Source organism: Hippopotamus amphibius, chromosome X, assembly GCF_030028045.1.
Source record: "Hippopotamus amphibius kiboko isolate mHipAmp2 chromosome X, mHipAmp2.hap2, whole genome shotgun sequence".
Classification (NCBI taxonomy): domain Eukaryota; kingdom Metazoa; phylum Chordata; class Mammalia; order Artiodactyla; family Hippopotamidae; genus Hippopotamus; species Hippopotamus amphibius.
The window spans coordinates 41,552,525-41,568,870 of NC_080203.1; the positions used below are offsets into that span (position 1 = coordinate 41,552,525).

The window sequence follows — 16,346 nt, forward strand, 5'->3', positions numbered from 1 at the left end:
TCTGCAGCTGTTTAACGAAGGGAGGAAAGTCAGTGGGCATCCTAAGCCGTCTCCTTTCTATCTGAACACAAATGAATCTGTGGCAAGTAATCAAATAGTGTCTGCAGTGGGCTGTATAGTGCAGCAGAAAGCACATGGACTTCGGAGTCAGAAAGACGCAGACTGAGCCCGAGCTCACTCTGTGTGTGACCTTGAATTAAGTCATCTAATTTCTCTCACTCTCAGGTTCCTCATTTGTAAAATGCGGATATCACCAACATTATCATAGGGTTGTCATAAACACTGAGATTAGAAATAAGAAAGCCTCTAGCACAAAGCGCAGCACATATGATTCAAATACAATTCTCTCCCACTCCCAAGCTCTGCTTACCATATCACACAGCTGGACTCTTCTAGACAGGCAGAAACAAAAAGGGAATTTCAAGGGCTGTGTGCATGTCTGTTATAGTGGTGGTCGTTGTTTTCATTTTAGGGGTCTTTTTGGTCTTTGTTTTGTTTTATTTGTTTGGTATTTTGGATGGGTTGATGGCAAGAGAGATTGGAGGTAGGGGTGGAACTGGAAACATTTAAAGGTACAGGGTAGGCTTGATAGGGGGTTAGCTTAAATTATTAGAATTCCACCAACTTTCCAAGAGCACAGTGGAAATGGGGAACTTGGGTGGATTTTGCAAAGAGTGGAGCAAGCAGAAGGATCCAAAATTAGGCAAGTGTTCTGGTCATTTAGTGAATAACCTAGAATTTAAATACTGAGAAACAGAAACTGGAGGAAGAGGGCAGCAGATGGGGAATGGTACTATAAAATAAGCTTCACTGCACCAAAAAAAAAAAAAAAAAAGCGCAAAAACAGAACAAGAGAACATATCTATATGAACTGTTTAGACCATGAAAACATGGTCACACTGGAAAGCTTATAGGCCCTATAGATGTGGGGGAGGAGGGGAGGGAAAACAGTGTTAATCCTAACTCATTTTATCCTAACAACCTTGTTGTGTGTCCATACCCTCCAAATATTTCAAATGCAACCTTTAATGTCCTCAAAAATTTTACTTCACTGGAATATATCAAGAACTGTCACAAAGTATTTTTGAAAAAAAGAACTGAACACATTAGGTGTCTGAAAAATTATAAAGCATTTTCTTTTCTAGTATAAAAATAGGCTATGCCCACACTTCAGATTGCACAGTTGATTTAGGTTTTTCATCTATATTAAATATCAATTGCCATATACTTAATAAGATTGAGTCATTTCAGTAGTATAAATGAATAGACTGACTAGGTCACTATGTACTTACTTCCCACTGTTCATGAAAGCCATTTTCTCCACCTATAATTCCACGCTGGTTTCAAAATAGCTATTTCATCCTCATGAGGTGCTGGTAGCCCAAGTCCTCCTCAGGAGCTTCATATTAAGTCTGCTCCTCTTGCTCTTCCATCTCCCACAAAAATACTCACAGAACATTCTGGCTGGTAAACATTTTAAAATCCCCAATAAATATCAAATCACTATGCTGTGCATCTGGAACTAACATAGAGTTCTGTGTCAATTACACTTCAATAAAAAAAATCCCTCAAACTCTCTGTTTTTAAAGCCACCAAAGATGAAAGCATCTGTCCCTCCCCAAAACTTTTCTTTTGCCTTTGCTTAGGGGCAGTAATCAAGAGGTATTTGGGCAGGATAATGGGCGAGTTTACTTAAGTATCAACCTAAAGAATCCCTTAGCTATTCTTGCAGAAGGGCAGTGAATTTTCCATACTAAATAAAATTTGTTTAATTCAGTAACTGAAAACGGGAGGTTTATTGAGCATAGTAACCCTTTTTACTGTGCCACCTTTGCACAGTTGTTGATGGGTGATTAAATAGGGCCATATGGCTGAGATTTCCAACATTTTTAGTGCTACAATTTCATTACCACTCCTGCTTCCCAAGGAAAGTTCCAGTTCATGTGTTAAATTTAACACTGATTGTGAACATTGGCGACTGACTGTTTTCCCTACCCCCAGAGGTAGCTATGATCCTCTAGAAGTCCTGAGGTCAGGGCTAGGAATCTCTGGCAAAGGTGAGGTGCCCAGAAATACTGCTAGTACTACTAGTACTATTAATACTAACAACTGCTTCTATTATCAATACTACTGCTGCTGCTGCTGCTGCTGCTACCACCACTTATTGAGCCTTGACTATCTGCCAGTTACAGTAGCAAGTGTTTTACATGTACTACCTTTCCCTTCAAAATTAGTCTAGGTTGCATAGATAATGATACTGCGGCTCAGAGAAGTTATGTGTGTGTGTCCAAGGTTACACAGCTGGCATGCCCAACTCCAAAGCTACCACATCACACTGCATTCCAGAACCTCTACACTTTGTAGGAGGAGTGAGTTGTAGAAACTGAGGCTTGGAGCTGGGCAGGAGGGCCCAGGATTGGAAAGATAGCTAGAAACCAAGTCAGGATGGGAAATGAAGCATGTGTTGTCAGAGTCAGTGGGTCTAGGGACTCCTATTGTTAGCCACCCAGTAACAAAATAAACAACTAGGATATTGTACAAGTGTTTGTGAGTCTGATTATTTTGGTTTTTTTCAGTTTTTTTGAGTCTGATTATTTTGCACTTCAAAAGGATAATAACAACCACTCTATTTCTCTCTTCACTTTCATGATCAAACTTCTCTCAGCGTGCATTTCCTTACCCCTTACTTTCTCTTTGACCTCTCTGACTCTTATCTTCTATCCTCACCTTTCCACTGAACCTTCTGTCTGAAAGGTCACTAATGATATCTTCCTGTATAATGGAGCTGCTCCAATGGACTCTATCAATAAAGTTCCACACCTTGAAGGCCTCTCTTCCTTTGCTAATTTAAGCCTCTGTCTTGTGAGTTCTCCTCCTCCCTTTTGCTCCTTCTGTTTCTCTCTTGCTTTCCTCCAGAATTCACACCCATATATCATTCCCCTTACTCACTACAAGTCATCCTCATGATGGGTCAGGAACCACTGGTGATAAACAAGGGACCAGGAACCACTGGTGATAAACAAGGGACATCCAAGTGATGTGTACCTTGGCCTTGCAAAAGGAAGTATAATGGAGTGGTTAGGGGCACAGGCTCTGGAGCTCAAGTGCCTGGATTCAAATCCCCACTCTGCTACCTACTAGCAGCATGACCTCTGCAAATCACTTCAATCTCTCTGTATCTCAAGGTCTTTGTCAGTAAAGCAAGAATAATAACAGTGTTTACCTCCTAGAGTTGTTGTGAGGATTGAGTTAACACATATAAAGTGCTTACCTGCAACATAGGAAATCTTCATTAAGTGTCACTTATTATTACTGTCTTTACAGAGATAATATTTAAATGCTGACTATTCCCACAAATGAAAATTTTTCTCCTCATATTTAATTCTTTTTTTTAAACACATGCCATCCCTCAGTATTCTCATAAAAAGCTCCACAGTCTTCCATTTATTTTTGGAAAGTCAGTTTGTTGTTGTATTCTGAGTGACAAACAATTGGACTTCTGTGCCCTAGGCTTTCTTCTCATTGTACACATTCTCCGTGGCTTTCGATGCTACTCAGATGACTCCCAAGTCTTTATCCTTTTCCCAGACCTCTCTTGTGACCTCCAGATCCAACCAGCTGTCCACTAGGCGTTTCCTACTTGACTCTCTGACCCACAGCACAACAAACCTCACATGTCTAAAAAAAACTCCGTCTATTTCCTAACCTAGTTAAAGGCAACACATCCATTCAGTTACCCAAGCCGGAGACCTATAGATCACCCTACTATTCTCTTATCTCTCTCGCACAGCATCTAACTGATCACCAAACAATATTGATTCTACCTCCTACAAATGTGTCTTGAATTTATCCCCTGCTCCCTAGCCCTACTGCCACTGCCTTAGGTTGGGCCTTCATCTCTCCATGGGTCAGTAAAAGCTACCTAACTAGTCTCTGTACCTTCAGTTTTGACCATGACCCTTGCTCCATCCTATATACTACTGCCAGAGCAATCCTGAAATGAAGACCTTATCCAGTTATTCACCTGCTTTAAATCCTTCCATGGGTCCCCAGAGTCTTCAGGATAAAGCCCAAACACCTATGCGTGGCATACAAGGCCCTTCACTATCCAGGTCCTAGCTACTTCTCCACACTCACCTCTAGCAATGATTCTCACATCTCACATTCTGGCTGGACCAAACTCCTGGTGGATCCCTGAACACGTCTATGCTGTTTACCCTTCTGTGTTCTCGCATGGTGTTCCCTTTGCTCCCTTTTCTCATTTCTTTTTTCTTTTCGGCAAAATTCTACTCGTATTTCAAGACAATTTGGTTTTTATTTCCATTCTGCAGTCCTTCCTAAGTCCCTCGGGCAGACTCAGGTGTTCCTTCCTTGATGCTAGCTTGTCACCTGGCACTTACCTTCATTATAATAATTATCACTTCTCGTTACATTGGACATTCTACCTGTTAAGCAAGTTCCTTGAGGTCAGGGACCATTTGCTGTTTATCTGCATATACCCAGTGTATATCGGTATTCTGTTGTTTTTTGTGGTGAAGTACATGATGAATTGTCAACAGTTCCATAAATAGAAGAATGTGTGTTTTCTATAGAGTACAAAGTTCTACATGTAACTATTACATTGTTTTATTGATAGTTTTTTGCCCATACAATTCGCTCTTTTCCACCTCCATTAATACCTCTGCTGTCTCGGCAGAGGGAAAAATTTACTTTTCATCCTTCAATGTTTGGCTAAAATGCATTTTATCCATTAAATTTTCCCTAATTACACTTACTTCAGTCTAATCACTCCATTTTATCATCTCCTTCATGCTTGCAGAAGAGTCCTCCAACAAACATACTTGTGCTTTAATGATTTAGATTCTATTATTTCTCTAGCTCGACCACTCTAAAACATTTCAGGATCATCTGCTAAAATCATCCATAGCAGTGATTTTCAAAATTAATTTCTGTTAAGACACCTATTTTTAGGCTTGGAGAAGTAGTCAGACATTGATTCTTGCTCTTCCCAAACCAAATACCGTTTCAATGAGCAACAGGAGAACACTGAGCCACGTACAGTTTGAACTCTAAGAGAAAGACTTCTGAAAGTTATTGGAGCAAAGACCTGGTGGCAAGACGAAAAGCTGAAATTCCCCAAAATAAGGGAAGCCTTTCCCTCTCTTCCAGCTCATCTCCTTTCTTTTTTTCTTTCTCTTAATACTAAAGAGCCATGCCCCCCGGCTCCTTAAAAGGCTTGAGAAGAGCCAAAAAGAAATCAAATCTGTCCATGGAGCTTCTGGGATGGACCAACCCATCGTCCTGCAGCTTATCTGGAGGGGAGGAAAATAGATGGCACACAAAATAGCCAGGAAAGTGCTTTAATATGGTCAGTGCCCTAAAAGTTAACAATAAGACTAAATAAGTAAGCACCTTCTGGCTATGCTACATTCACCTATGCTCCCTGTACTACATGCAGTTTTATAAAGACTCCTCTTTCTCACTGGATACTGGGTTGTCCCTAGCTAGACTAAAAGTTTCTGGAGGTCATCAACAACATATGTTTCTTTTGTAGCCCCTAAATGACCTACCACACTAAGTACATCGTGTTTGCTCAAGAAATGTTGTTGCCTGATTACTAGGTATTTCACCATTTTTCTTTCCCCTCAATATTTTCAGGAATGCTTATTTATTCTCAAAACCGTGCAGACTTCGAAGCCAAGAGGAAATATTCATCTGTTGGTATACATTTTCCTTTGGCTATGCATTAAACAGAGATTTCCTTTGGAAATGTAAACAAAGGATGCCTGATGAGAGGGGACAAAGAACTATATATAGAGATCAAGTGGCCAGAGTAGCAAGGTCAGAGCATGCCCTTCCTTAACCAGATTAAAGGAGTCTTGGGCCTGCCTCTCCCTCCTTCCCATGCTCTCCAGGCCCGACAGAAAATATTTTCCAACTGCCTATCCACTGAATTCAGAAAGCTGGGCAGCGACCCTAACAGGCTGCGTTACCAAAGAATTCAGCTAACAAATCTGTGGTGATCCTAATCTCTGTTTCTGTAATAATAGGAAGACTGCAGCTTTGTTTACTTTCTGAGGAGAATAGAGAACAGGGAGAAAGAACCAGGAGAGGGAGGCAGTATTTATGGCTCTTTTATGAAAAGTCAATCTGTGACAAAAACATTTGCAGACAATCAGGAAGGGGAACAGGTCTGGCAGGAAAATAGCCTATTCCAGTTTTCTCAGAAGTGCCTTAGCTGGTATCCTCCACCCCCCCACCCCCCCGCCCGATGTGAAATGCCTAGTTTACACTGTGAATATAGTCATTCCTGATAGACAAATCTGGATTAGATAAAATGAAAAAAATTCAAATCATCCCTCGGTGTCTGGCTCTCATGACAGACAGTATCCTACTATTTATTTCCTTTTATAAAGTATTTATAAGCATTTATGAAGTCTCACATCTCTTCTTTAACTGCATTTCTAAACCTGGGGCTTGTCCTGAAGCCTTCTGGACACACAGGCTCTGTCCTGAATGAGCATAATAAGTACCCTGGATTCACCCTGTTATTATGGGGAAGTTAGGGCACATCCCTAACCTTTCAGAAGGGATGATGTCATAGTGCACAGCCACGGCCTTCCATAAACCATCCTGTATGGCCCCTGTCAAAGACAGAATCCTAAACTGAATAGACCATGAAGCTAACTCCCAAAATACACTCTTGCCCTTGATATGTAATGCAGTATCTCAAGATTCTTTCCCAATTCTCAGTTAACATTTTAATTCCATTGTCTGTATTTCTTGCACATGTGTATCCACATCAGGGTGGATTTGTGTAACATGGAAGCCTCCAGAGGGTAAATACTGTGTCTATGATGTTTTCTTTGTACCTGGTACAGTGCTATGCATAAGAAGGTATTAATAAAAGGTGACCTTTTGTGTGCCAGAGCAGACAGTGGCCGAGGATTTAATAAGCATCCCTAAGGGAGCCTCTTAAACCCCTCCTTTGCTGGTTGTCACAGGGCTGTTCTTCCCACCTACTCTGCTTACATTTGGCACCACTACTGTCATCTCCTGAAGGCTCAAGCAGGAATACTAACTTCAGAAAGGCAGTGTGAAAAACATCGCCTATAACCTAGAGGGTTAGAATGAGTTCTCCTCCACTAACACAATGATGCACTGTTTTATGAGACTAGCTCCTTGCCACTTGAAAAGAGTAGGCCCTGAATTATAAAGCTTTGATTGGTGCAACGGGCTGGGAAAGGTTGGAACAGGGCTATGTTTGGGTGAGGCTGGCCAGCGTGATAAGCTTCCCGGTGGGGGGGTGGGGGGGATGATAAGATGCTAAAGTGAATAAGCAATGAAAATAAACTGCCTACTTTGCCACTTTGACTACAACTTGCTCTCTACTTAAATGACTTTGATGAGAATGAGGAAGTGATGATTATAATTTCTAACCACGTGTTATTCACTATGAGCTGTTACCCCACCCTCAATCATGCAAATTCTAAACCAAGGGATTCCTTATCTTGTCTCCTGCTCACAATACTTCCTTGTCTCTTCACCAGTGTGGGTTTCTTATACTGTAATCTAACAGCATAATCAGAAGCTTTGATAGAGTGGAACATAAAGGGATTCTGATTAGCTGAAAACCACTCTAAAATGCCTTCTGTTTTGCTTCTCCCCTCTTGGAAAGGATGAGACTAAAGAGAAAAAGAAAAGAAGAAAGAAAGTAACCATTGACAGAATCACGACTTGAGAAATCTGAAAGCGACACTGAAGGTCATGTATTCAGTTCAATCCCTCATTTTATAGGTAAGAACACTGAAGTTGAGAGGCTAGATGACTTATTCAAGTTCATACTACCAGTTAATGACAGAGTCAAGTTTAGAACCCAATTTTCCAACTGACATTCCAGTATTCTTTCTTTCCATTCCTTATGCTTCTTCCTAAAGTCCCTGCCCCATTCCACAATCTCACACCCGAGTTCAAGTGGGACCCTGTGTACTCTACATATAGCACCAGTCTCTTCCGTAAATGGAGCGCCCAGCAGGGATTAAATTGCTATGGTACGCTCATCATACAAGAACCACCTACTTTAAGAAGCCCAATACTTTAAGACATCCAAACAATTAGGAGTGGTTACTTACATAAGAAGATTCTTTACCTTACAAGAAGATTCTCCACATTCTCTTAAATAGGACTCCCCAAGGGGATTAAGAGATGAGATCTTAACAAAATTATTGATTACAATAAAATAAACTTGAACCATTACATTTTCTGTCATACAAGTAAGATTAGAACTAGATTATCAGGTTATAAATAGAAACATTTTTATCCAACCACCGCCCATGAGGAGTCCTATATAATATTTTGCCAAACCCTGTTTACAGTTTAAGCCCTACCATCACCTCTTCAACAAAATCAACACAGAATCAAATGCTATGGCTGAAGTTTCACACTCTTGCAAACAAGAGAAAACATCTTTGTTTTATTATGTCCACTTATGAAGAGGTCAAATCTTGTAAACTCTGCTCTGAGATTTGACGGAGATAACAAATTTCAGAACCCTTATGTTGTATAACACTCGATGATTCACAGATAGCTTTAACATAGATATCCCGTGTTGCTGACGAGAATAAGTGGAAAGATGATAAGTGAGGACCAGGTAAGGTGCATGGGGAAGAAGGGAGGAGAGGCTAGGAAAAGGAGAAGCAGTTCTAATAATACTTTTACAGAAACAATATTGCATTGAACAAACTTCACCCTGCCCCAAGGACCCAGGGTTCCCAGCTTCCCTTCCTCCCCAGCAATCTCCTTAAGGAGCTATGATGTTCGGTCTGATGAAGAAAGAAACACACTTCATGTTGGAATTCTCATACCACCCGCTATTGGAAAAGGAGAAGGGATTGCCCCTTCGACTGATGTCTCCCCAACCCACCACCACCACTTATTACTATTTTTTAAACAATAGCTCTCTGCCACTTTTCTTGGAACAAGCATCCTAAAGGAATCAGACTTCTTAAAATTATCATTCAGCCCTTCACTCCAAATGGCCGAGCTATACTCTGACAAAACAAGTCCCCCCGAAAGGATCGCCTGATCCAGGTTCTTGGAAAGAATGACAGACGTTTCTATTACATACCTCAACCTGCTGGCAGATCTGTATTAGCTTGGCCATTTGATTTTCTAGTTCACTGTTGCGCTTAACCAGGTTGGTGAGGTTCATCTCCAGAGTTTGCTGCCATCGCAGAGTACGAAGCCAGAGGGAAACAGGGAAGAGGGGGAAAAAAGAAGAAATGTTCAATGAGTTTGAGACCCAGTACCATATGGAGGTCAGTCAGTCAACAAATACTTCAAAGATTCACTGCACATGGGCCAAGTACTGTTCTAGGTGCCAATTAGTCATGCTGTACATTTGCTCCAGACTGTCATTACTGGGGACAAGATGCCATTCATGACTTTGTGAATGTAGGAATTTAATGACATTAAAGCAACTTTATGTTTTCTATAATAGTTTTTTAACTTTTAAAAGCATTTCGTAGTTAATATCTCATTTTGCCCTCATAGTAATGTGACAATAAAACCTGTTCTCCTGTGACATAGGGAGAACAGGTTTTATTCTCTCTTTTTTACAGATGAGTTGACTAAGAAAACTATAATTTATTGAACAATTACTACTTGCCAGGCACTATGCTAGGCAATTTCATACATATAATTTAATAATCATGACAGCTATGAAGTAGGAGATGTCAGCTTTCTACAGATGAGAGAACTGAGCTGAAGAGTGGGATTAAAGTGTTCTGCACGGTCATATAATTAGCAAGTGACAAAGCTAGGACTGGAACCCAGGTCTCTAGTCTTCGGGTACAGCTTTGCCCCGGTATTCCATGATTTTTTTTGTCGTTGTTGATAACACTTTATATTTATCAGTAAGTTCCTTCAGAAAAAAAGGTGGCATTTTAAGTATCATCAAAATCTAGTGTTATATCTCACAGCTTCCTTCCTTTGACACTAAGCAACAGTCTACAGAAATGCCAGACTTCGAAACGCAAAGCCTGGCTGTATGTATCAAGACAGGGCATCCATTGCTTACTACTGTTTACTGAGACATAGCTCCTTTTAGGGAAACATTAGAAGTGCTTTGCAAATCTGTTTATTATAACGTAGTTACAATAGTACTAAGACTCCCTGGCATATTTTCAATTGAGCAAGCTACTCTCTTCCATTCCTCATGTGAAAAAAGAATGTTATTCACTCTAGATTGATAATAGGCTTTTTCTCAAAAGAAATACATATATATATATATATATATAACTGCTTTACAATGTTGTGTTAGTTTCTGCTGTGCAACACAGTGAATCAGCTATATTTATACATATATCCCCATATCCCCTCCCTGTTGAGCCTCCCTCCCACCCTTCCCATCCCACCCCTCTAGGTCGTCACAAAGCACCAAGCTGATCTCCCTGTGCTATGCAGCAGCTTCCCACTAGCTATCTGTTTTACAACTGGTAGTGTATATATGTCAATGCTACTCTCTCACTACGTCCCAGCCTCCCCTTCCCCTCCCACCCCATATCCTCAAGTCTGTTCTCTACTTCTGCCTCTTTAGATAATGAGCTCTTTTTTATTCCTCCTCATTTCCAAGTCTTCAGCTCTGGTGGCTGCTTCTCTTCCAGGACTTGTCCCAATATCCACTCCTCTCTCACTCAGCATCCCAACATCCCCTCAAAGTCTGTTCCAAATGTAATACCCCAACTTCCTGGCCCTTACTCTGCTAGCATAGCATTCCTTCCCTTGGTCATGTTCATTGCTTCATTGCTGTCTCCATGGTTCCTGTGGTTTATAGCTGTTCAAAGTTCACATTTTGGGCAGTGGGGGGAAGAGGGGGCAAGGGAGAGTGGGGAGAAGCAGAGAGGACTCATGTGCCCCCTTTCTTCTCTGCTAAGTAGCTGTGGCTCCTTAGTATCCTTGGCACTGTCCCATGAATCTATCCCAGAGGAGGATTCCCATGGGTATACGTATTTCTAGGACAGGCAGTCTGATCTCACTTGTTCTCAATCTGGATTATGAGAATCAGCTTAATCTCTGCTTCTTGCCAGATCTCTCTTGGTTTCTTTGGCTTTATTCCCGTGGGAGTGATTTTTCACCATTTATTCCATTTTTCTTGGCTTGGATACTGTGTCTCCCCTGGCCTTCTTTAACTCCACCACCAACTCAATCTGTGGTCTTCTCCTTAGCAAGGAAAAAGGGAGAGAAAAAGGAAAAACGAAGGGCCGCAATTGTTAATTTGGCCGTGAATTCTGAAGTAAGTAGACGTCAGGAGGGTGGGAAAGAAATGGCAGTTCAGAGATTTAATACAAAAGGTATTTCATTTGTATTTAATAAGAAAGGTATTGAGCACCTACTCTATTCAAGGTGCTTTGACTTCAGAGATAAAGAGGAAGTAAAATTAAGATGGGTCTTGAAGTATACGCAGGATTTTAATAGACAGAGGAGGAGGCAGGCAGGCCGTTCCAGGCACAAGGAATAGCCTGACAAAAAGTAAAAGGGAATAAAGTATAGGACATGTTCAGGGAGCAGAGTTGAGTTTGGCTAGAAGAGAGGGTACGAGAAAATAGTGGGGCACAAGGCTGGAAATGGAGGTTGAGGCCCTGTTATGAAGGTCTTAAATGTCTAGGTGAGGAGACTGTACCTAATTTTTAAAGCAGTGGGGGCTTACCAAAGGCTTTTGAGCAAGCTAATGACATAATGAGGGCTGCATTTATGAGACCAACCCATGTGGGGCAGACTAAAACAGGAGCGCCTGGGGGCAGGGGCACTGGTTAGGAGGAGACTGCAATATGCAAAACAGTTGGTAATGCAGATCTGGGCCAAGCTAAGAGGATAATTGAGAGAAACGTGTTTCAAGAATGGATTTGTCATCTCAAATATGCAGAGAGTGCAGGAAATATGAGGCCTGATAAAAGGCAGCTGGACTCGGTAATTAGAGGTCACTGGTGACCTTTGAAAAAGGAGTTTCAGTGGAGTTTTGGAAGCAAATGCCAAACTGCACAGGCTTAGTATGTCAATAGTGACGATGTAGAGGCTACAAGTGTGGACTCGTCTTCAAAAATTCGGCCTTAAGGTGAATATGATGGACCTGCAGGTTGATGAAAAGGTCCAGCTCAAGGTAGAGAGTGGGCATGGGTAATGGACCCAATCAGTTTGTGATTTCCTCCCACAGAGTGGTCCAGATTCCTAGATCAATGGAAATTCCACGTATCACAAATGAGTTTATTGACATATTAGGTGAATATAGTATAGACTGATGAACTCAGAGCAGATACTATGTTAGAAATCTGTGTTTCAACTGCAATGTGTTTTCTTTCAAACATGGGATTCCAAGGGGAGAATGTTTTCTAACAAGTGCATGCAACCTGTTGCAACACTTGTCATGAAACTGATATCTTATAAATAATTCATAATGCAGAGCAGGACAAAGATCCCTGCTGTGTGTTCCTCATTTATGGCCCACAACTGAGACTCACAGCTTCCGTAAAGCCACTGAAAACAAAAATTAGGGCTGAACACATAATTTGGGGTCTGGTTAGACTATGGACCTTGGGTTACCATCACAACATTATGGCAAATGGTTATTTTGCTCTGGCCCCCTAGCAATTTGCAGAATGCCAGCACATTTTAACAACCCAGAACTAGAACTGACAAGATGACTCTAATTTCAACCTTACTTCATTAATATGAAAATGCTTTGAAAAATAAATCTTTGGCTAATGAAAACACCATCTGTTGATGGCTCTTTGCCACTGTTTTCTTACATTACGAGACATAATTTGAGGGAAACACTGAACATTTACTTACTCACTTCCTATTCATTTACCGGGAATTAAAGCCTCCTCTCAAGCTGGAATTGATTCTCAATAATGAACATATGCAAAGGGAAGCAGAGAATTGAAGCAATTATGCAGTTGATTTCCTCACCCTTCCTTATCATGCCTAGCCCGGACAACTCATTTCGCACTAGAAATTCTCGGTCACTCTAGGTTTGAATGATTTCATTGATTTGGCCAAGTAATTATCATGTCTATACGCTAAGTAAACAAAAATGATGTGTGTGTGTGTAAAAATCTCCTTATGTAAAACTAAATACATCTCTTTGTGGTTGTGTTGTTGTTGTCGTTCGGCTGTGAAGAACTGGTTTCTTGTGCTCTTTTCTCATGCAGTCCACTTAGTGACTGGGCCAGGCTCCCTCTGCCCAAGCGTATTAGTGCAGCTTTCTCAGAACATGTGAACCGTGACAACGAGAGAGCCCAAGTGGCAGGGGAGATTGGAATGGAGATATCTGCTGGGAGGAAACTGCACAGGAGGTTGGCAGGGAGAGCAGGATGAAGCTCCCATTTCCTGCTGCAGGAGGTTACCTCTGGGACCTTCTGTGCTTCCCTGTGTGAGGGTTAGAGAAGCCATTTCAGCTATGAAACTGTGAGACCCTCTGCGCCTCCAGGTGCCTACACTGTTAGAGCTCTCACAAAATTGTACATGTGTCTAAACAGCACAGAGTGAGCGGAAGATTTGGCTGATTTGCATAATTGAGCTTTTAAAAGACCCAAGTTAGCTAAATTGGCAGTCCACACTGATTCCATTTTTACCCAAGTTCCACTTCATTTGTGTCATATAGACTTGGCCTGTTTGTGTTCTGTTATACCCTTCCCAAAGAGGAAAATGTTTTGCTATTTCTGAGAAAGCCAGGTACAGGCTATTCTTCTTCTAGACAGCTTTCCATAAAAAGAAATGGCTTCGCTAACCCTCTCAAATAATTGCTGGGTTTTTTTTTTTCCACTTTTTTAAGATACAGGTTATTTCAGGTAAGTTTCTCATTGGCTCCCTCAAGAAACACAGCTACCTGTCCAAACACCAGCTCTTCATTAAAGCCAGAGAGTCCCATGTGGCCCACACTTGACCGTGATCTTCACGTGCCATGCTCCAGGAAGGCACATGTATTCACACATATATGAGCACACTTACATACACCCACCTGACGCAGCAAGTCTTAAAGCCTAAAAAGGGACAGAGCCTTTCTGCTTGTTCTACTGAAGCATGTTTTATTGCCATCGAATGCCTGTATTCTCTCTTACTTTCTACAAGGTACAAGGCAAACATTACCTGAACCTAGACGAGATCCCGACAGTTTTGATGTGGGAATTGAACCTTGGAGGTTGGGGAGAGAAATGAAGGGAAGAAAGGCCAACCCACGCCAAACCTGAGCCTTCCCAATTGACAGAAGACAACTTCATCTTTAAAAATACTCGGAGCCAGTGACCCCGTTACTATTCTCTGACAAGCTCTTTTTTGACATCCTGTCTATTCACCAATGTTCCCCGCTCTTCCAAAAGCCAGTAGCCAAAATCTTAGCACACTTTTGGGGTCACATTCTGCCTTCTTTTTTTAAATGCTTGTCTTAAAATACTTACTTTGCTTCTGCTGCAGTCTGTCACTTTATGTATCAATTACATATGGCCTTTCAACAGCAGAACACACCATCTGGTCCACAAACTGAAGCCCACACCCTTATGCCTGAGTTTATTCCTTCCCCAAACATTTATTTGCTGTTGTATAGACACGGACCATGTCCCAGAATGAGAGGCAGGTGACATACTGGAGGTATGAGGTGTGCTCTACCTGAGGGCTGCTTGCGAATCACCAGACTAGTCTCCAAGCCAGGTGAAACAGGTGGCCAGCCCTCCTCTTCTCAGAAGGTTCTGAAATCATCCAGCAAAGACCCACCCTCTCCTTGTCCCCTTATCAGAAATGGTACACAAACAATCCCACGTTCTTTTCTTTACCCTCTCTTCGGGTGTATAGCATGGTTAAATCCCTAGCTTAAATGTATAAATTATTATTTGGACCTTCTAAAAGAAAATCTGTACTAAAAACCTAAATCCAGTATTTAGTTTGATAATATTGAGCCGAAGTCCCTCTACTTTCCTGGAGGTCTCCATGTTGTATTCTACTTACACAATTCCTCTTCAGTTCCTGCCAATCATACACATCCTCCCCTTTCTCCTTCACTTGCCCTTGCTCTGTCTACCTTCTAGAGCAGGAGTGTGCTGCAAGGCTCCCTCCTCGGCCCTCATTCAGCTCACTACTTCATGGCTCTACCTCCACGCTACACACCCTCACACCTATGTCTCTGGCCCTGATCTTTCGGCCACCACAAAGGCCTGAATTTCAACCCCTTCTGCAATACTTGTTCTTTCAGTTCTGATAGTGCCCATGCTCTATCTCCACCAGATAGTTGAACAAGCTATTTCTCTGGACTAGAACACTCCCTGTTCCTAACCCCATCCCTGTCCCCCAACTGGGGGTCCAAAACGCCACCCGAAGTCTCTTTTGATGCCCCTCCTATGCTCTCTCACAACCCCCCGTACCTCCGCTGTCACAGGACTCACCACACTGTCTTGTAACTGTGCCCTCGCTTGTCTGCCTCCCCACACTAAGTGGAGAGCTCCACTAGGGTCAGGACTGTGCTGTCTTTATCACTGGAATCCCAACACCTTTTCTAGTGTTTGGCAACTTCAGACTAAAATCTGAAGTCAAGTCATCCCCCAAAACTGCTAGTCCCTTCCTAATTTCTCTACTTCTGTGCCTGATACCACCATTCTTCAAGACACCTCCTCCTCAAAAATCATTTTCTAATTCTTTCTCTCCATCATTTATAACCACTACAGTCGTTCTCCAAGTCCTGTCAATTCTTTCTTCACAGTCTCTCTCCAGTTGGCCCTCTTCTCCAATAAATTCATTTATGATTCCCTGCCTTTGAGCTCAATGACTTCCTTTCACAGACTTCTCCTCTGTGCCTCAGAGAACCCTGCGCAAACCTCTGTCACGGCACTCACCATACTGAATTCAAAGACATCCTTATCTGTCTCCCTTACTGAGCTCAAAGCTCCTCGGGGCAGGCACTGTGCCTTATTTCCTGTGTCCCCAGCTCCTACTACAATGACTTGAACAATTTAAGTGTTTAATAAACAAAATGCATGTTCATTAATTGTTTTTTTTGTTTGTTTTTTGTGTTTTTTTTTTTTCATTAATTGTTTTTTAAATGAATGAATGAGCCCCTGGCCTAAATCCCTGGGCCTACGGTTTAAGTTCTTGTCTGGTCCATCTTCCGGGGCGATAAGGAACAAGACATTACCTCATCATATCAACCCTTCATGAACTTGAATGTCATTATCACATTTTCCCCTTTAAACTTCACTTCTTTGGGTTCAATAATTCTTGTTTCTTTAATCTTTCTTTGCCTATATTATATTTCTGTAATATGTTCTTTTGCCCAATAATAACAGGCAGGATTTTCATCCACC

General features: G+C 41.7%; 1 protein-coding gene across 7 annotated transcripts in view; it reads right to left on the reverse strand.

The window, feature by feature from the left end:
- Positions 1-16,346, reverse strand: part of MID2 (midline 2) — a 98,560-nt gene that overhangs the window by 45,006 nt on the left and 37,208 nt on the right. For all 7 annotated transcript variants that reach the window (XM_057718512.1, XM_057718514.1, XM_057718510.1 and 4 more), the window contains exon 3: positions 9,128-9,223. In XM_057718512.1, coding sequence (XP_057574495.1) covers positions 9,128-9,223 — 96 coding nt within the window. The remainder of the gene's footprint in view (positions 1-9,127; positions 9,224-16,346) is intronic.